The following is a 21970-nucleotide window of genomic DNA, read 5'->3' as shown; positions in this document are numbered from 1 at the left end:
TTTGGTAGTCACAACTAGTTCAGCATTACAAACCAAACTTTCTTCTCTTAAGTGCCAAACATACGTTTACTCATATTCTACCTTTCCTCTTGCTTAGCACAATATTAGATATGGAAGGTAAACCAAAGAATTCAAATTGCCCCTAAATGTTACTGGCAGGGAAAGGACTGAGAAGGGTAAACCAAAAGAAGAAATAACAAGTATATGAGTAAATTGCATTTGTCAGAGAACTATGAAGTAACTTATTTTTTGTATCTGTCCTGATAATCCCTCTATATGCTGATGCAGAAAAGCAAGTCCAAAAAATAACATTATGGATCTGATCTGTAAAAGTAAGTAATCTTAGGACTTTCACACAAAAACCAACTTTGGAGCTATTCTGACAAGCACTGCAGCATTTTGGGATTCTCCCCTTGTGGTGTTTGATGTAACATGATGGAATACAAGAAATATATTCTGCAGAAGTTGGGAATATGGAATTTTCTCAATAAAATCTCAGGTCTCAAATGTTGACTGAGAATAATCCTAAAACAGAACCTAACATTATGCATTGTAGTCACACAGAAGAATCTGACACGATATGAAATTCCATCTGAAAGTCTCTGCATGAAAGATAGCTTTGTAAAGTAACTGTATCTCAGTTGTTAATGCCGAAGACATCAAATAAAAGTACTCAAGTACAGCCTATTTTGCAGATGAAACTATGTATGGGAACTGTCGAACCAAGGCCTGAACCACTGATTGATCACCTGAGGTGAGCACTGAGTCAGCTGCAGGAGTACAGGTAAAGGAAATTCACCTGTAAGACCAGAAGGAGTGGAGTCTGACTCCACCTCTCCTAGACTCCATTTAAAGGCTGACCACCACTGAGGAAGGATCTCCTGTTGGAGACCCCTCCTTTGTGGAGTTTCCCCCTGTGAGCCTTGATCTTTGGAGACAGGTGAGTATTTCCCTTATTATCAATTGTCTCTTTGCCATCTGGATAATCTTTCTAAATTACACCATCTATCTTGACTGACAATACCACTTGGTATTATTCATTTTGTTTCTTATCCTACAAAGTAGGAAAATCATTCTCAATGGCAGTGTTAGACTTACAAGCCTTAAGAAAAAAAGTACAGGTTGACCTCAATGAAAGTTAGAAACACTTTTGGCAGAAATGTCATTTGAGTATGAAAGCAAATTCTACTCTCAAACCTATGTATACACAAATCTAAGTATAATGAATAAAATCGCCTTCTATTCCTGTAGCAAAAGATGTAGGTAATCTCTTCATTTTAATGACCAGATAAAATAAATGCAAGCAATGACTGAAGGAAGGATATGTCCCAGTTACAGGACAAACTTCACAATCGAGCAGGAAGTTGGGTCTCTCTCATGGGGAGGACAATGCTAAGCCTCTTATGTCTGCTGAATTTTAACTTGGCCTTTAATCTCACTTTTTAAGACTGTTTAAATGAAAACATGAAGTTCAGCTGATGAAAATAATGCACCCCTGACGTGAGAGCTCTCAATGAAGGGAAGACATGAGAATATCTAAGGACATTCTATGTTGGAATCAGCAATATCCTCAGCAGGCAATGGGGTTTGGTGACACAGGACACATTTTCTAGACTAATGCTCCCAAGTGTAAAATGTCTCCCATGTGGACAATACTGAAGTTCATGAATATGCTAGCAAAAACCTACTCAAGTTACTCATGCCATCACCTATGTCAACACAGTAGTAAGTGTTTAATGAGAAGTTGTAACAACCACTTGGTCCACCAAAATATTACCTGAATGTTTTTTCTGAAATTCCTTGTGTGTTTTTTCAGTCTTCTCTTGTTCATCATCACACAAAAGCATTTCAGGTATCTTTAAAAAAAAAAAAAGTTAATGAAATTTGAGTTAAGATTAAAAAATAATCTAGTAGCTAATTTGAAAAGACTCTAAACTGTAACTTTATTTAGAATAAAGGACTTATACAATCTCACATTGAATAGCTCAATTCTGCCATTCTCCGGAACTGATGATTTCTTGCTCTCTCAGGCAGAGGAGCTTTTGCTGGCTTTATGAATGAAACATTCCTAAAACATTCCTACTGCAACACAAATGTTAAAGGTGTAAAAAAAAATGCAGAACTCAACAGAAATCAGAAAATAGTCAAAGTACAACAGTGTGGCTGCAACAACAAAATTAAACAATGCCTAAGTCTATACAGTATTTGTCATGGTCTAAGATGGAGTATGTGTTTGCCTTCAAATGTTCTTGACTACACAGTGTAAAAAGATTAAAATAAATGAAAGGATTTTCAAAAATTCTGGCAGATAATTAAATGACTAAATATCCAGTCTGTGCTCATACACCACTTCAAAAAAATCCTCTGGCAGAAAAAGCAATATATAAGTAACTTCTGCTTAGTGGACAGAGCTGGTCCAAACATTTTTGCCAAAAACAACTTTCAGTAAAAAACCTGCTGCTGAACCTTAGGAGCAATGTCACAAAGGGGACACCTCATAACCCAGTTAGATGCCTCCTCCCATGGCTGTTTTAGGTGACCAAACTGAGGATCCAAATTGTGAAACCCACCATGATGAGACAATGAGTATAACCAGATTACCTTGCAGACTAGATTGAAGGGGTTACTGCATCAGAGGTATGAGATTCAGTGGAAGAGCATTTCAGGTTAGCACCCAACTTACTATTGTGGGGCACCTGGAGGAACAGGCTCACAGAGGAGTAAGAGGGTCCAAAGCCAAGCACGTGATAGACTCTAAGGTCCTGGGGGTCAACATATACCTGGCTGAGTGAGTGCATGCACATGTCATTGAGTCATCCCACAGACAAAATGGTGGAGCATAGATCCAAGGTCAGCTACTAGATGGCCTGGAAGTCTAAACCCAGTTACTGGTAGGATCCATACAGAACGCATGGGAGAGTGTACATAAACATGTGTGTGTGCACATGAATTAGTGAAGCCACAGCTGGGTTGAGGCTGCGCTCATATGTCTGCATATGGAATACGAAGGAGCCAGAGCCGGACAGTAGAAAGACTGTTTTTCTAAGTCCAGCTAGTAGGGGATCCACATCAGGCATATGTATATAATTTGCATTATCACACTTCATTATGATCATTATGACAAAGGGAAAGAGGATGAGGTCATTGGTGTTGTTTGTTGTGTGTACTTCTGCTGGACGAGTTCTGCGTGGTCAGTGATGTGTATACATGTACTGTATGGGGATGTTTGTGTACCTACTGGGAATACATGCTCAGCTTCACCACTGGTTCAAGTTGGAGATGTGCAAACTCCACCAGCCTTGTCCCTGTTAGGGAAATGGATTTGGGAACCACCTAACATATGGAAAGAATATATATCCTTCTGATACTTAGACTGAAAATATACTAAGATGCAAAGATTTCTATCCTAAAAAGAAAACACTGACAGTTCCATCAAGCAAAATGCTTCACAAAGAATAAGGTAAGGTCTACAGTGTAAACTTATATCAACAAGAGCTAACTGTATTGAAATTACTTTTAAACTAGCTGTTGGGCATACTAATAACAGTGAATACCATCATCAACCATAGTTTACTTTATCACTTTGCATTTGGTCCAATTGTTTGTTCACAAAGACTGTATTAAATCAGAGTCAGATTAGGTAGTATTTTGTTCAACTCAGACCACTAGAAGAGCAAAAGACAGTTATGAGACAAAAACATTAATACTATTTAACTGTTGTGTAGAGCTTTGTCTTCATGACACTTCAGAAATGCATTAAGTAAGAATAACGACAATTATTCCTTACTTACTCCAGTTTTCTTTACCAAAATGCAGTTATTTATGTTGACAATCATTGAGGCACATCAAACATTTCAATTAAAGCACTTCACCTTTTTCATACTGTTTTCAGACCAGGTTTCCATCCATAAGACCTGACATTTCTTGTACAGTGCTGGATTACTTTCACAGTTGATTGTGAAATTTACATTGGTGGAATCCATGATCAAGACAACATGTAGGTTCTGTTGGACCCCTAGGGAATTGCAGTATACACAGTAGATAACGATGTGACTTCATAATAGTAGATTTACTACAGATATAGCATAACTTACTGTCCCTTCAAATACTTATCAGAAAATATTTTTTGAGAAATGATACTATTATACTACAATACAGCATGGTAGAAATGTATGTAAATTCAACTTAATATGTTTATATAATATCAATGATTCGCATTAAAAATATATTGTAATATACATGGTTTAGAAAAGCTGACATTACTTAAATAGGAATCACTGGTTAATATTCTAATAGTTTCTGTACTGATTAGTAGTAGTTCCAGGGTCTTTGAGTAGGACTGCAAATTTCTATGTTCATTCACTTACTTATTTATAAAATACTTTATCTTCTTATTGGCCAAGAAGAATTTTTTTTTTTTTTTTTAAGAAATTTGTAAACTTACTTTAAAGCTCTCAGAATGTAAAGTGAGTTCTGGGTAAAACTGACAAACAAAAGAAAAATTTACTACAATGTACATGAGCTAAACAAACCAGAAAACAAGACAAATGTTTTCTTCCTTGTAATTACTCTCCACAGCAGAATTTACAATATGTTTTTAGAACATTCATAGATAAAATATTTCAGATAGAGGAGTAAATTTTTCAGATAGAGGAGTAAATAGAGGAGGCATAGAGTTCTGCGCCTTCAAACACCATACTGTAATTGCAACTCTAGCCTGTTATCTAAAAAAAACTAATGTTCAAATCACACGCAGAAAAGAACTTACTAATTATTTACTCATTATTATACCACTTTGGTCACCTTGAAATAAATTATAACATATGATTTTCTTCACTTACTGTATGTGAAATAGTTGAAAATAGGTCCAGTAAATCCATCTTGTGAAGCTTGATCCTTTAGAGGAGACAGCAATGGTTCTAATTCTTCTGCTTTATACAGTCCAGGAACTTCTCCTATTTGAAAAATGAATTTAGGATTTCAGATCAAATCAGTACTTCCCTCCAAATCTTCACGAGTTTCATTACACAAATTTCACCCTTCCTTTCTTATCATGAAATTGACAAATTATATGATAGCGATTCTATTTAGAATAAATATTTGACTGTGCTTATGTTACAGAAGTAGACCTTAACAACTCATTCTAACAAATCCAAACATAGCAATCCAATGCTGTATGTGAAACAAATCAAAACAGATTGCTTTGTGTCAGGTACTCCAGCAAAACAAACAAAGAAAAAAGAAAGGTAATGAACAGTTCTACGGAAATAAAATTAGTAAACTTCCAATTCTGCCTCACTGAACCACGGCTGTGTCATAATAGTACCATAATCCTTTTGGATTCATCTCACCTGAAGACAGTAAACTGTTGATCATCTCAAGGAAAGTGGGATGAACAAACTGGTAGTCTTCAAGCAGCAGTACCACCTGCTGAGCTTCAATGCCAGCAAGCTCCATCACCTAGAAGGAGTTTAGATGCTTCAACTTCAGTGTAGAATGAATGTCTTTCATTCATAATAGAACAATCATCTTCTCATGACATAATATCACATCTTTTTTTTTCCCCCCAGCATGTGAACTGTTATACATTTTGAAAAGATTATCAGGTGATTCAGTTACATGAGATTATAATTAGTGAACATTCTACCTAAATTTACAACTTGGTAATAAGAAAACAATTACAGCAAACTATTTTGTAGAGTATAGTTATGCTTCAGATGTGACTTAGTTCTGGTGTATTCCTTCTGGGGACTCAGCTGTAAAATTTTCATTAGCAGTTCTGAAGGTACTGAGAGTTCCCGACTTAAGGTTTGCATTTATTTTTGAATAAAGTGTGTTATTTCACCAATCACTAAAATTTAACTTGATAGAACTACTACCCTATGAGCAAGCAGACCACAGTAGAGACAGAATATGAAAACATACACATGAAGAAAAGTTTCCAAAATCCATGTAAGCTTGAAATAATATTAAAGTCCATAACACTCAGAAAAACAGCTCTATTCCAATACTCAAAAAAGTACAGTTTCAGGAAAGTACTGTATGCACATCTACACAGGAACATCTAAACATCTGTTTAACTTTGACCACTGACATTATGCTTCTCTTAAAATTTCTTTTCCACACAGTATTACTGTCCTTCAAAATTCCCATTCTTTTCTAAACGCACACAAAGAAAACCTGAGATAGCAGAACACAAAGTTACTTACGTGTTTAAGATCATTTCTGAACTGTTTCAGCTCATAGCCTCTGGAAATTTTGGGAGTAATTAGAAATGCTCCATGCATATGACTAACTAAGGAGGTAACTGTTCGACGACCTACACCACTCCGTCCTGCCAAAAGAAGTGATCCTCCAGGAAAGCTTAGTACTCTGTCCACTCTAGACACATAATTGAGGACTTCCTGGAACAGTAATATCTCTATCTCTTTTTTGTCTCGTCCATAATGAATAACACCCTATTGAAAAAAAGCACAACAATAACTAATGCATTAACTGACAATAAATACAACTAGTAGGATATCGAAGCATCCAACATTTAAAAGTTTAGAAATTAAAGTACAAGAGGCTATGCTGGTCTTCATTACAAATAAATTATTTACATGATTTAGATATCCTGCTATCTTTATACCAGTAATGAATAAATCAAATTTGCTTAGTAAAGGTATCATGCAACATCCCCAGCACTGTAATATACTGGTATTCTTTCCTTTATTGGAACAGAAATATACCACTGAAATAATTAGTATTAAATAATGAGCCAGATCAAAGTCTGATCTGTGTCTCTGACCACAGATTAATTAATATTGACATAATGTTGAACAGCCTTTCGGGTAGTTAATTGCTGTGTAATTCCAGAATACGGAGTTTTCTAGTCAAATACGCACAACAACAGATCCAAAGATAGTTTAGTATAGTAAGGCAGAATTTAATATCTCACTGTTAAGGTCCAGTATAGTTGCAGTCAGATTAAAAAATAATAATAATAATAAAAAAACTATAATTAAAAAAACAGATTACTGAAGCTACTAAACTTCATCATTTACCTATTGGTCATAAGTTGCTAATTAAGGATAGAGAGCAGTTTATCATCTATACCACCAGTCCATCAAACACTGCTAATATGGGGCAGACCTCAGTTCTCATCTAGTCAGCCTAGCAGAGTTAGCATTAGCATTTCTTCATCACTTTCATTTTTCATATTTTACAAACATAGATGTACATCAGTCTTTCTGATTACCAGCAAAAGCAACTGACACACTTTTATCAAAACCTACTCTCTATACAATAATTCCTATTGTCTGCCACATAGCATCACAGATCTTCACGTGAACAAATGTAGGCAATGATTCCTTAATCTAGCAGGAGACTGCACTCTAATTCTATGTCACTTACTCAAACAAAAAAAATATGAAAGTTCTTGGAGCCACTGATACAACCCCATGCTATGTATATTCTTCAATCTCGTCTCACCTTTTTAATAGTATCTATCAAGTCTGTTGAGTTTAGCTTGCTAAGTGGCTTCCCATGTGGTGGTAGTGCTTGTCCTGGAGTAATGAATGCCTCTTGACAAGCTCCCCAAGTTACATAGAAGTTGTCTGTGAAAATAAAATTAACTATTTAGAGGTTTAGGTACTGATGCACCACCTGGCTTGATTTATTTGATGTTATTAAGCAAGTCATGTTCAAATATTTCAAATTAACCTAATATGCCTGAAATACTTTACCTTCCATGTTGTCCAGAATATCTGAGCCCCAGTCACTTTGAAACACTTTCATCAAAATATTATCAAATACATGGAGATCCTTCATGCCAACAATTTTGTCACGGAACAAACGACATGCTTCATAAGCAACTATTTCCAATACATGGTCTGCAGTTTGTGTTGATGGTCCTGAAAACAATTATATAAGGAGACAGTGAACTTTACATTTTTCAGTTAGTTCTACTTTTCTGAAATTTCTCATTTAAAATATGAGATTGAAAATGAGTAAGTGAAATTACATACCAGCAGGAGAGCATCAGTAAGGAAGAAGTAAGAGAAAAAGCAAATATGTTATGAAGTGGTTTTAAATATCTTTGTGTCACATCAAGGTAAAATAAACATCCTACAGAAAGCAGTTACTCAACTTAGTGCCAGCATTCTAATGAAAATAAACAAGGTATTGCACACTAAGTAAAAACAGAAATACAAAATTCCAAGCAATTAAAATGAACAAAAATAAAAAACAGGAAACTTTCAAAGGGAAAGACTGATAATAAATACCAAAATAATAATAAATCCCCTAAACAGTTTTTATTATAAAAACGCCACTGGAGAATACAAAGATATAATATTCTAATAAAATATAAGGAGGAAAGTGAGATTAGTTCCAAGAGGTAGTAAATTACATGCCCTATTGTTCATCATCAAAAAGCCCAAGTATATGTCACCATTAGATTCAAAAATTGAGTTCATAAATATGCTGAGATGACCCATTCATTGACTGTCAGTACAGCTTTTCTGACCTCATTCAAACTAATTTTATACCATCTGATGATCCAAGAAAGTAAACAGAATACAAGTCTAACATTGTATTACTTATGTAAGCCCTTCATGTAAACATTTTCTCTAATTAATCTGAGAGCTAAAAATGCAATGACCTAGTAATAATAGTTATTTCAAAGATAAAAATTAGTTTTGAAAGATATCTAAGTTATCTAACCGGAAACGCATACAAAATTGAATCTCCTAAATCTCACCATTCCAAAATAAAATAAAGCCCTCTGAGGCTGGACTGTAATTATCAAACATTCTGATACATAGAAATGTGTAAATACTATATAGATCAGATAGAAATCTATTTGAAGAAAGCCTCTGGAATGACAGAAAAAAAGGTTATACTCTCAAAATAGATAAATAATTAAACAAAAAAGAATGCAACTCCAGCCTACTTATTTCCCTTAAACTACAATCAGAACCTGTATGTATTTGAAAACATCATACAGTTATTCTCATTTGTTTACTCTATAGAATATACTGTTAATTATTTCCACTTCTGAGTAACACAGTTTGCATTTTAGAAAAAGTACCACAGGGGGGAACAGCAAATTGCACATTAATTCATCAGTAATAATTTAAGCCATTTCAGAACTGCTTGATGAACTGCTCAACAAAAACCAAGTAAAGTGACTTACCACCTGATAAACTGTATCTGAATAAACCAAGAACCCACTGAGTAAGAATACACGGTGTAAAAAGGTAATGACCATGATCGTCAACTGTGAATTTTGCTCGTACCTTAAAAAAGAAATTAGTCAAAAAATAAGACATGTTTTTAAATGGAAATATAGCTTTAATTTTCTCTAAAATACCAATAGTAAATTAAGGCAATAGATTTAAATAGTATTATATTTACACAGACTTTAGTTGTTTTCAAAAGTGCACTGATTAACTGTCATGTTTTGTGAACACAAAAGATTTTCTCTTAATTAAAAACAGTTGATTTACTAGGCAGAGGTTTCTTAAATTTTACATGGGAGGATAAAATGAGCTTCTGTGACTAAGCATCTATTTTAACTGTGTAAAATTTTAAGATACACATAATGTGTGCAAGGGACTCCAACTTCCTATCTCTCTTATTTACAACATCCATTGATTGCTACAGTCTCAGGTGATAAAGTAAGCTATCTCTTGATTCAGTAAGCTGGAAAACACTACTATCCACGTCATCACTCAGGAACTTCAAGTGTAGATAGGTTGATTTCCAAAAATCACACAATAAATCTGTAGCAAAGCAAAAGCCCTTACTACTTCTTTAGTTTATTTCTATTATCTAGAAACCTTCCTAAATCAGACACCAACATTACGAAAAATATATGAATGTAAATTTTATTACTGGTAAAGTTTTTTATTTCCTTGTTAATATCAAAATGTAATTATTAAAATATATATACTTCTGAACTCTCCATCTCACTGAAAACAGTAAAATAAATTTCCATACCTGCTCGTACACTTGAACCATAGATCCTGCTAGCTGATGTATTTTTGCTAAAGAACCCCAAACAGGGTGATTCTTTAGGTTTTTCTGTAGTACAGGTTCCAAGTAGGCACTATAAATAGTTTGCAGTTGCTCTCTATCTGGATAGCTACACAAAAAAAAACCCACAAGAATTATTATGGACTATCATTCTAAATTTCATTATTAAAAAGATTCTAAGTTATACTAAGTTATATTGACAACTACTGAGAAATTTCAGTGAATAAGATTTCCATCTAGCAGATAAGTAACGTTTGTTTTCCTGCCACTATTGCTTTACTTCCTGAGGCTGCCTTCACAAACTCTGTCATCACTTGCAAATGCGTTCAAGATTTGAAAAAAAAGCAACAAAACAAACACAAAAAAAACTACCAACAACTACAGACTACTCAAATGGTTTCTAGCACCAAGAGGTACCAAGCAATACCAAATAATGGAGTGACAGAATGGTTTGGGATGAAAGAGCCCTAAAGACCATTTAGTTACAACTCTGCTGCCATGGGCAATAATGTGCTCCACCTGGCCTTGATTACTTGCAGGGAGATAAAATCCACAATCTCCCTGGACAACCTGTTCCAGTTCCTCACCATCCTCATGGTAAATAATTTCTCCTTACATCTAATCTAAACCTACCCTTTTTTATTTTAAGACCACTACCCCTTGTCCTGTTAGGACATTTCCTTGTTGTCTCAACCTATCTTCATAGGAGAAGTGCTCCACCCCTTTGATCATCTTCTGGGTCCTCACTAGACCAAGGTCAACATGTTTCTGCCTCCCAAGCTGCAAGCCCCATAGCTGAATGAAGTACTCCAAGTGGGGACTCAAGAGAGCAGAACAGAAAGGAGGGGAAAAAAATTTTAAAATATCACACCCTTCAAAATGTGAAGATCCCAAACTGTTAGAAATAAAGGACTAAAATAGCCACATGTTTGTGAGGAGTAAATTCAGCAAGGGTTCTATAAACAACCTGAATCTGAGTTCTGAGTATCAAGCCTCACTTTCACATACTTACTCAACTGCACAAAGACGAACAATAGAAGTAAATCTGGAGGTAAGTTTATGTCTTCCTAACGTTCCTCCAGCAGTCATGGATGCCACAATCTGGACGTTTTCTAAACCAACCCACTCCAGATTTTCATCATAGAATCCTTGGTATGTCAGAACCTTTTAGAATTACATATTATTAAATGCATAAATGAAAGTTAGCAGCGTATTTTACAAAAAGTTATTAGTGAGAGATATACAATTTCCTTAACTGTCAGTGGTATGCTCAGTATTCTTATCTTTTTCCCTAACAGTCTCAAATGTAAATTCTTAAATAATCATAAAATCCTGTAAAGAAATTCAGTATTACATGCCGTGAGATAAAGGGAAAGGACAGAGCTGTCTAGAATTGTCCATAATGGCCTGGTAATTCTTCCTAGGGAAAGAGCACCTAACATTATATAGGATGTTAGGCAGTCCATCAGTGATACCGTACTCTGAGTAGATGATCAGTGATGAAAAGCTTTATATCTAAAAGCATACTAAAAAGAAAGAAATCTAAAAAGGAAATAGGTGATGTATATGGATTGCTTCATAGCAGTCATTCAAAGAAATGTAGAGAAAGAATATAATAAGCAGGAAAAGATATAAAAATCCAGAGAAAACTGTTTTTAAGCATTTCATTTTGAATTCCAGTCTACAATGAGAAGAATATTGTGTCACATCATTAACTAACATTGTCAGAAACTGCTTGTGTTATAACTCAAGTACTATCTTTACTATTTGTACATATAAGCTCAATAAAAATAGGATCTTGATTCCATCTGATAGCTATATATCCTATTCAAGTACAAACAAAATAATGTCAATACAGGTACAGGATACTATGTCAATTATCAATGTAGGTACATACACTGAACTATTTCCAGTGTATTTAAGTCTCTTTATGAACAGGTAAGTGTTTACCTGCTGCAGAAAAGCCACCAGAGTGCTTGTTCCCCATTTATCAGGTTTAGGTAGATTTATATCTTTTAAGTACAAGACAAGTCTTTCACAGTCCTTTGGTCTGAATACTCGCCCGGTGTTTGTACTTATTACAATGCAAGTTTGACTTAATTTCTGTATAAGATGTTGAGAGGTAGTTTGTGCACTGCAGTGAATGGCAGCAATCTGAGTGGATCGGAGTTGAGAAAATGCAAAACGAAGCAGCATCCTAAAAAAGCAAAAGTGTGCACATAAGTATAAGCAGGATAAAAGCATTCAAATTCTGAGTATCCAAAGATATTTTATAGCTTTTGAATTAAAGTGCATATACTGTACACTATAGTTATGAGGTGTTGCACGAGGTTTGCTGAATTTTCCATTTCTCTATCAAGATAATTTTAATTAGTGTGCATTAACTTTAGTGTAGAGCACATATGCATAATAGAGACCTCTCTTCAATACTTTGTACATATTGATCTAACCCATGTAAACAAGGAACCTAAAATAAACAACACGATAGCTTAATTCAGCAGCCTGGACAAAGTGCCTAGTATGAGACCAAGACCAGGTATCTGAAGTGCCTTTCAGCTGTTGCTGAATCACAGTAAACGTGCTTAAAACATCTTGTTTCACATCTAAAGGCCTCATACAAATGTCTCAGATGCATATTGTCAGCTTGAGCTTTCCCTAAACTTGCCACTACAGAAGGTTTGTTTTGTTAGTAACGTAAATGTGTTATATTCTGCAACTAAAAATGAGAAAATCAGAGGATAAAATTAATAAAAACATAATGAACTTTTTCAAATACCTAGAAGTATACTATGTTTAAAATAGCAAATGTGTGTTTTTACCCCTTTCCACAACCTTCAGGACCCACAAGAAGAAATGGCTCCTTATTATTAAAGTCTAGCCAGGGTCTAAAGTAATCTAAGCCTCTCTGCATGTCAGGAGTTTGGATGACAGGAAGTGTTTGCAGATTACTGAAGTTATCAGCTGTTAGATTTTCAGGTTTTTTCAGCTGATATAGCATTAACTGTCCACTGACAGCATCATAGTATGTGTCCAGGGGCTTCCTTGGATCTGGTGGAGATTCCCGTGTCCAAGTGAAGATCTTTAAAAAAAATAAATAAAGTTTCTGTTAAATCCATATCCCTAACAGCAAGGGCTACTATTTTAATTATTTATAAAGAACGATCAGTGTAACTTCGTAAACAGAAGCATCCAATTCCCCCATTTTATTATTTTGAGGCTTCCTTTGAAATGAAATTTGATCACGTTATGCATACGCTTTATGATGAAGTCCCGAATTAAACAGTAATATATTACTCTTCCACATAATATTTTTTAAGAAATATAAAGAATTAAACTCAAAAAAATCTAAGAATATGAAATAAACTGTATTTAGTACACCTTCACATACATTTTTTTAATATTAGACAACATTTATAAGAATAATGAGGGCAAGGTAACCTTTTCATCAATAACTAATATCCATAAGTTGAATTTCACCCTTGACCATCTACCCTGCATATGTTACAGCTCCAAACTGTCTGTCTTCTCTTCAATAGGAATCCCAAGTGTAACTGTGCAGATAACTCCCTCCAGGGAGAGCGTTATGCAGGCTCTATGGACAAGTAGGACACTTAGTTTTCCAATGGTGTTCTCTTATCATCGTGTCTTCAAGCATTTACACAAAGAGAAAACCACACCCCAGAACATAAAATCCATAACTTCTAAATAATGCAGTAAGAACACCTTCCTGGTGAGGTGCATAGCTTCCAGTGTTATTATTCCATGCATTCTTAACACAAAAAATAAATGTGGTGGAGATGCAGTAAACACCAAATGTCTGCTGTAGAGGTTCCTCGCATAAAACAGTATGAACAGAGGCTGCTCTGCGTCACTTGGTGCAGTGCAGTGCTGGATTAACCTAGCAGTGTATCAGGGACATGTGAAACATTTCTTTACTTCTAAGCTACTTTAGCTACTTCTCTATATGCAACACAGATAGCAAAGAAATTAGAGCACAGATATTCTATTACTGTGAATCTTCATTTTGAGAAGAGGGAAAATCACCTTCTAAATGTACCAAGAAATGTTTTATGAACTTGATTAAAAAGATTACCTGCTTTGCAAATTCTTGTCGTGAACTCATCCTGAGATTGCCACCAAGACCCCGGAACAAGTTAACGACAAACTGTCCACGATCAGTACACCCACGAAGATGAGAAAGTCCATTCATCACAGTTCCAACTAAACTTGTTTCTACCACAAAGTCATTCTGTAGATGGCAAGTGAAAGTACATTTAATCATATTCCTAATAATATATACAATGTATTGCTAGCAGAGTATGCTTTGGCCCTCACACTTGATGCAAATTATTTTATAACGTTGATTTGAAAGTCTTAAAGTTGTGTTAAATTCCATGTTTAATTAAGTATTGATGTAATTTAGCAATCAGAAACCGACATAACTATATACTGGAAATCTCTCTAAGGAATAGATTCTGAATTCTGCTCTTTACCATCAAAGGATGTTGCTCAAGACCAGTGTCATGCCTTTCCTTAGTTTCCAGCTGAAGATACTTCAAAAGGAGAAAATTATCCATACGTGAAAGAGGGGAAATAACATTAAAAACACAAAGGAACCTTTGGGGCTCCAAAGGGAGGTAATGCAGGTGTTCCAAATATCAATTTATTGGCCATGGCAGTGAAGATTTCTCCTATATAATATTGTGTGCAAGGTAGAACACTTGATAAATGTAAATGCAGCTCCTTCAGAAGATCTATGAAAATTCAGAACTCTGAACTATCAGGATGCCTCTTCAGGTATCTGTGATTTTTTTAGGTGTCTAGCTTTACAGTTCACCTCAAACCATTAAAAGCTCTGGCTTATAACATACAATGTTTCAAATTTTAGGTTTTTTGCTCTGTTGTTACTGACAAGTTTAGAAAAACTTTACTTTACACTTTCTCATTTTTTAGCTTAGACATTCAGATATTTCAGAGCTTTGGAAAAAAAAAAACTCACAAAGAACTGTTTGTTATGGAAAATTTAGTCTCACGTGAAGACATGAATTTTTCCAGTTTCAGTTGTACTATATGAAACATATCAAAGCAATCAAGTTTTAGAAACTTACAGTGATTAGAATTGTTCTAGTACTACCCCTATGAAAAAACAGTTATCAAAAAAGCATTGTGATTTCTTTTTGCTTAAATTCATCTTAATAGAAGCTGAAAAGTGATCAAGTATTCAGTTACCAACCTGCTTGACAACCCAGTTTAAAGCCTTTTCAAAATAGTCCTTAATCCAATTTTCAAGGTTGTATCTGCATTCTTCAGGTTGACTTCTTAGCCAAGATTTTATCAGAGAATTAAGATCTGTATCTTCATCACTAAGCCAAAGCAAAAAAAAAAACAACAAGATTCAAACAAACAGAAGAGTTCCACATCTTCACATAGATGAGTTAAAATGGAACAAAATTGTAAGAAATATCCAGGGACTTTTACATAAGAATTTGTAACCAACAAATTTTGTCTCTACTGGTCATACAGAAAATAATCCAGTACGTACCTGAAAAAAAGTAGGAAATACATTAGCCAAAAGGTTATAGCAGCACAGCTTTGAAGATACATGAAACCCTAACTAGATACTCCCACTGATTTGCTTTGCAAGAGTACTCAGGTAATCCAACCACTCTGCACAGTTTAGACCATCTTTCTATAAAACTTTAGAAGATTTACTTAATTGAAGAAATTACAGTACTCTCTGACTTGACTTACCTCAGAAAGATCATTCCCATTCGAGATATTGTAGCAGGAGAGGCACAGCTAAGGTCGTGGGTTTCAAAAATAAAGTTGACATTTGAGCCAAATTGAATTCTTTCTCCACTAGGCATAGTCAACAATCTGTTGTCATCCAAAACAGAATTCAAGGATTCAATCCATTCAGGATCAATATCTCCATCACAAATTATCCAAGAAGTAGTATCTATTTCCAGACAGAATTATAAAATATCAAACCCAAGAGAAACAAATTAGACAGGAGTTATATCCTTTAACACTATTTCTTACTCTTTCTTTGTTATAACTGTAATATGAGTTCTTTAGGGACATTCTTCCTGTTTTATCTTCAGATGTCTGCACTTACTTTCTTAGGTACAGAAAAGCTGGAAAGTGTCAACCAGTGTTCTTCAATATGACTGACACCAGTTTTATTAATCTGTGGTTAGCATAACATAAATAACATTTTGTAAAAATTTAACTAAAAATAATTTCAATAAATTAAGCAAAACAGTACATCTACTCTCTCCTAAACATACCTTGGGGTTCTCGTACCACTTGTCGAGCACTGTTTGTAAGCACACCATCAGACCATTCTCTGGTATCCATGTCAATATGGCCAAGCAACTGATGACGAGGCATAGCTTTGGGATTCATAGTGTACTGTTTCACTACTTTGCCAGTTTTACCAAGTGCTGTCTTTAACATCCGCCAAAGTGTTGATTTCCCTGCACCACTTGGACCTACAATAACTACACCCATTCTTTGACGTAATTGTTCATACAGTTCCAAAGCTTTCTTGACCTAGATAACAAAAGAATCAAAGGACAGCTGAAGTTGTAGAGCTAAATCATTCATTTTTCATGTTCTTCCAATCAACTTTGCATGCAGTACCCTTGTTTCTATAATTATGAAATAACAGGTATTTAGATGATCAGTTAAAATTCAGTTATGTAAGAATAGCAATAAACTTCTTTTGCACATTAGAAGTATTTCACTAAATTGCTAATATGAATAAATCAGTTATCTTTGGACATTGATTTTTCCTGAAAAATTAACGAATGTTTAGTCAAAAAAACTTCAGTTAGCCCAAAAAATAAATGAAAATTCCTGAGACATGGAATTGCTTGATAAAAGTAAATGGTTAAATATTTAATTATTTCACTGTCCAAAACACTCAAAGGAATTTGTACCCAGCTTAAAAAAAACCTCTATCTTATGCTCATATTTTAAGACTTCTTGAACTTTTTTTCATTCAACTACACAATCAATCTCCCATACTTCTGCCATACATATATATTCTTACAGAAATAATCATAATCTAACTTTGTTATTTTTTTCACTTTTTCATAAAACATATTACTCAAAAGTAGAAGGAATTAAGTCAAATGTACCATCAATTAGTCCTAAATAAGAACAATTCATTTTTGTTTTGCTGTTCTATACAATGTTTACCTGAGTGTTTATAATTTCCAAGCCTGCCTCTTCAAAGGCTTCCTGCAAAGCTGTAGTTAACTTGGCATACTCCACATCTTTGAAGTCAATGCCAGGGAAGACATCTTTAACCAGTGCATCAAATCGTGCACAGTCTGCAAACGTCAGCTTTGACATGGTATTAAGCCGCAAAGCTTGAACCACCAAGTGACTTTCATTAACTGGAAATAAAAGCAAAGAAGTCAGATTAGTGTTCTGTTTTTGGTTTGGTTTTTTTTGGCTTGTTTTATTTTGGTTTGTTTGTTTTTAGCTTAGAACATATCAGCGCTTGAACCCATATTGTAAGACATTGGAAGTGGAATCATAAGAGACACCACAATTGAGTCTTTCTAACACTTGGAAGTTAGACAAGGGACTAAGTATCATACATACTGACAAGTGAATTCTATTACAGACAGTTATAATATCATATATACAGATAGTTATGCTGGAGATAGAACATAATAGCATAACGATTAAAGCAGCACTAAGAGTAGCAGTGCACAGTGCCACGCCTACTACAACAGCACAATCATCTTTTTATAGTGCTTGTGTAAGAAATGTCCTAATTAACTACAAATACACCAGAAGAGGGACACTCTCCATAGCTCCTCTTGAATCTGAAGTACCAAGGAAATTCTAAGTGCTTTGGGACTAGAAGGAAAACAGAAACAAGGCATCCAGAAAATAATACAAACACTCCTAATGAGAAAGGCACAGGGCTCTGATCCCTGCTCTTTCTTTTTTAACCAAATTATTTTCTCATGTAAAATATGAACTTTTTAAGAGTGTAGGATTAGGAACCACTGGTGAAAATCACTGTTTGTTTGAATGCATGACTGCCCTCAATCAGAATGCAGTGTAGCCCAGATTCGACACAAAGGACAGAAAGTCTCTATTCTCTAACATCCCTTTCCTCTGCATCTTTCCCCAAATGTTCTAGAGTCAGAATATTAGTGTTCTCTTACAATATTTGGAAATTGTTCAAGATTCTTCATCCTGAGCAATGTTATAAATGTGTAAGTTCCTATAGGCAATTTTTCTAAATAAAATGATAAATCATAAAGAGGGAAAATATTCACATTAAGGAACTTGTTTCAGAAAGCAAAGCAAGTAGTATAAAATTTAAGCAACATTTAAGAGCATGGCCAAGACTTTGACAAGTCAGACTGACTGAACAATACAAAAAAAACAAAGAAACTTCTTCCTTTTTTATCTTACTAAACAGTTTTTAACTCAACACAAAGTTTTATGTTTGTTTTTATCCCAGCTCTCTCTCACATCCCACTGGGAGGGCAAGGAGTGAACGAATAGCTGTGAGAAACTTTAGCTGCCTGCTGGGTTAACCCACAACAGTGACAATTTAGCCAACCTCAAATGAATCAAACTGTTCTGATGACTGATGAATAATGACAGCAGAGGACCTACAGTCCAGGCCTAACCAAAGTGAAAACAATAGCCTTTGAGAATCATTTACAATCATCAATAAATTCTATATTCTATATTCTTATTATATTCTTCTATATTCTTATTATATAAAAAAAATCAATCTAGAATATTACATTAGTCTTTTCTGACTGACAAAGAAGGACTGCCATGGATAACTTTTTCTTTGCTAAGTTGTTTCTAATCCAAGGTATGGCTTCTCAAAACTCTGCTGAAGAGGTAGAGAATGATAGCTGTAGAGTACTCTAAATAAGCAAAAGTTTGACATGATCAATCTTACTTTCTTGCTTTTCTGCACTTCTCTTCAGCTGACGAAGAAGACTGCCACAGCCTCTCAGAACAGTCTTTAACGCTCGTAAACCCCAATCATAGTGCTGCTGTGGTGTCAAAAGCTCCCTAAATTTAAAAACAACAGTGTTGAAATAAGTTTTAGGCAACATTGCAAGATTTTTACCTTTTTTTTTTGGCCAATGAATATGCTCACAATATGGTTTGGGGCAAAACAGAAGCAGAAGAGATTCTGCAGTACCATCTGTAATGCATTTCAGAGGTACAAGCAATGATAGTCTAAAATTTTCAGAGGAAGAAGATTCAACAGCTAATATTTATATTATCATCCTTAGTGACATTAAAATCTATTAGAGTTTATAACTGTGTTCTCTTTATTTTGTATATTATAACCAAATAGCCATTTCTATTTAAACTACTTCAGGAGTCCCAGTATATTGCAATATTTTTAACATAATTTAAATTTGTCACTACAGAGATTTGAGTGGTACACCAATCAGACTCAAGGGCTATACTCAAAGTAAAAGTCAGATGACTTGGAACCTGCATTTTATGGCTAGGTTTGTTTCCAACACAGATTTCTGCAATTTTCAATTCATACAACATTACAGAAAATTAACAAAAAGTACACACAGATTGTATCCCTACAGTAATGATTTGGCAAATACTACATAGAAAAAAATACAGTGTGAGATAACCACTAGGATCAGTGTTACCTTCCAAAGGCAGAAACATGCTAAAAAATCTTTTTTTTCAGGATGCTTACCTTGCTAGATTGAAAATAGCCACTAATTTTCTACCAAGTGTTTTAGCATACTTAAAGCCTTCTGAATACAAAATCACTTCTGCAATAAGTTCATTGTCTGGATGAGTCATAGCAACTGGCCTAAAAAGTTGTTTGAGGTTATCAGGCAATTTCTGTCTTCCTCCATAATCTTTTCCAGCAGGATTCATAGTGATAAAAATTCCAGAATTGTGATCCATTTCAATCTGGAGCCAGAAATGCAAGGGTAATAGTATATTGTTATTTTAAAATATTGAGAAGTGTATAGTGTTTAGTTATAGTATTTAAATTAGTAGAAACCCAGTTCTTTCAAAACTATTTTTATAAGAAAACATTAAGACAATTTTGTTGTACCTTTTTTCCAAGCAATTCACATGAAGGACTATGTTTCTTCAAAGCATGCTGAATTGTCTGAATCTGCATGGACACTGCAGACAGTACAGCTTCCTCAAGTCTATTAAATTCATCAAAGCAGCCCCAGGCTCCACATTTCACTAAGCCCACAAATATGCGTCCCATCGACTTCACGTCAATGCCCTTAAAAGTAAAAAGTAATAACAATAACAAGAAAGTAATAGAAGAATATCTTTGCACCTGTTGAAAAAAACCATCACCTTAAATAACCACAAATGTCTAAGAAACTATTAAAGAAAACTTGACAAATTAAGACTATTTTTAGAATGCAATATTTCTCTATGAAGTATGTGAAAAGGTATCTTTGAATTTTTTAAGATAAATTATGAGAAGCTACACACACCTCATCACAGTTAAAGACTAATACTTGTCTTCCAAGAAGTCCTCCCAAGGCCTTTACTGATTCAGTCTTCCCAGTACCAGCTGGACCATAGGGATTTCCTCCAAGGCCCATCTTCATAGCCTGAGTAAGTGTTAGGTAACACTTATCTGTCAAAGGTGTATAAACAAGTCTAGGAGAATTACCCTGCAGAAATTAAACAAATTATATGGTTTAGTACATGTAAATAAGTTAAGATACAATTTCATTACCTACATTCAAAAATTAATACATTTAAGAAGAGATTATAAAACAATGAGTAAGATGTTCAAAATAATGAAATTTTCCATAGTTTTACAGAATTACAGAAAAAAATCTTTAAAAGAAAACAAAAAAAAACTGAAATCAGATCAATCTGCAGCCATATTAGAAAGTATTATGCATCTGTATTGTAGCTGCCTTCCATACAACCATTATATTTACACTGTAACAATCAAGAACTAAATGTAAGCATCCTATTTTTTAAGATTTTCTGTGAAATATCACAAAAAAGGCACAACAAATTTGGAAAACAACAGTAGTGGTTAGAAGGCAACTAGCAGTGTATGAGAAATGAAAAACTGTCTTATACATATTTAAAAGATACCAAGCACAAATTAAAAATACCTGATATTCATAAGTATATTGGAGTTCAGCATCTACCATCTGAACATAACAGTTTTGGTCTTTCATATAAAATCTCAACTGTTTCTTCCAAGCCCAGTCTTCAGCACTGTGAATCTGAGCTTGATTTAGCTGCTTCACCAAATCAATGTTATGAATAATATCAAGAATCAAAGCTTTAAGCTTGAGCTCAAGGATTCCTGATTCTGCATACAATGAAAAAAATAACAAAAAACACGTTAGCAATTCTGACATTCACTGGGTTGCTTTCTGTTATCATTTGATTTTATAAAGATCTTGTTTCAATTATATATATTTACTAATCAGCATCAAATGAGATCCTGACAGAGGTAGCAAACCATCATGTAATTTTTGCCATTGGGAAGGTCAGTGACAGCCCAATGCATGTGATTTTCTCTGCCCCTACATTCAAGAGATTGAGATAGAATTTTTTCCAGAAACAAATTATTCCAAAAGAGTTTAATCCACTTGATAACTGAGGCACAACTTCTTAAGTGACATGATGAGGGTCTGAAAACCATACTGCATACATTCTGGAGACTTCAACTCGGAAGAAAGGGAGAAGGGGAGGATTTCTCTATACACAGTTAAGCTATGTGGTGATACACATACATTCATTTATATTATATATGTATGAATTAGGTAAGTTTACAAATATATAAGCTCTCCAAGACAGTTTTTAAGCTAAATAAAAGACAGTTATTTCCTGAAATATTAAATACACTAATGTTGGCAATACTAAGTAGCTAATTTGTGATTTCCTATTTAAAGAATGTTAAATACTATACAGT

General features: G+C 34.4%; 1 protein-coding gene across 1 annotated transcript in view; it reads right to left on the bottom strand.

Moving 5' to 3' along the window:
* Positions 1 to 21970, bottom strand: part of DYNC2H1 (dynein cytoplasmic 2 heavy chain 1) — a 135406-nt gene that overhangs the window by 86802 nt on the left and 26634 nt on the right. The window contains exons 32-53 of the mRNA XM_065730035.1: positions 21162 to 21364; positions 20520 to 20702; positions 20117 to 20299; positions 19745 to 19968; positions 18971 to 19086; positions 17227 to 17426; positions 16311 to 16575; positions 15772 to 15979; positions 15254 to 15383; positions 14114 to 14269; positions 12840 to 13099; positions 11971 to 12217; positions 11033 to 11184; positions 9985 to 10129; positions 9179 to 9281; positions 7728 to 7895; positions 7474 to 7598; positions 6210 to 6458; positions 5352 to 5460; positions 4842 to 4955; positions 3873 to 4015; positions 1778 to 1856 (exon numbers count right to left, since the gene is read on the bottom strand). Of these exons, the coding sequence (XP_065586107.1) occupies positions 1778 to 1856; positions 3873 to 4015; positions 4842 to 4955; positions 5352 to 5460; positions 6210 to 6458; positions 7474 to 7598; positions 7728 to 7895; positions 9179 to 9281; positions 9985 to 10129; positions 11033 to 11184; positions 11971 to 12217; positions 12840 to 13099; positions 14114 to 14269; positions 15254 to 15383; positions 15772 to 15979; positions 16311 to 16575; positions 17227 to 17426; positions 18971 to 19086; positions 19745 to 19968; positions 20117 to 20299; positions 20520 to 20702; positions 21162 to 21364 (3762 nt within the window). The remainder of the gene's footprint in view (positions 1 to 1777; positions 1857 to 3872; positions 4016 to 4841; positions 4956 to 5351; positions 5461 to 6209; positions 6459 to 7473; positions 7599 to 7727; positions 7896 to 9178; positions 9282 to 9984; positions 10130 to 11032; positions 11185 to 11970; positions 12218 to 12839; positions 13100 to 14113; positions 14270 to 15253; positions 15384 to 15771; positions 15980 to 16310; positions 16576 to 17226; positions 17427 to 18970; positions 19087 to 19744; positions 19969 to 20116; positions 20300 to 20519; positions 20703 to 21161; positions 21365 to 21970) is intronic.

This window comes from Cyrtonyx montezumae, unplaced genomic scaffold (assembly GCF_038088225.1).
Source record: "Cyrtonyx montezumae isolate F1298 unplaced genomic scaffold, pur_monq_1.0 scaffold_12, whole genome shotgun sequence".
Classification (NCBI taxonomy): Eukaryota; Metazoa; Chordata; class Aves; order Galliformes; family Odontophoridae; genus Cyrtonyx; species Cyrtonyx montezumae.
Note: the sequence above shows the minus strand (reverse complement) of the source record. Positions and strands in the feature narration are given on the sequence as shown.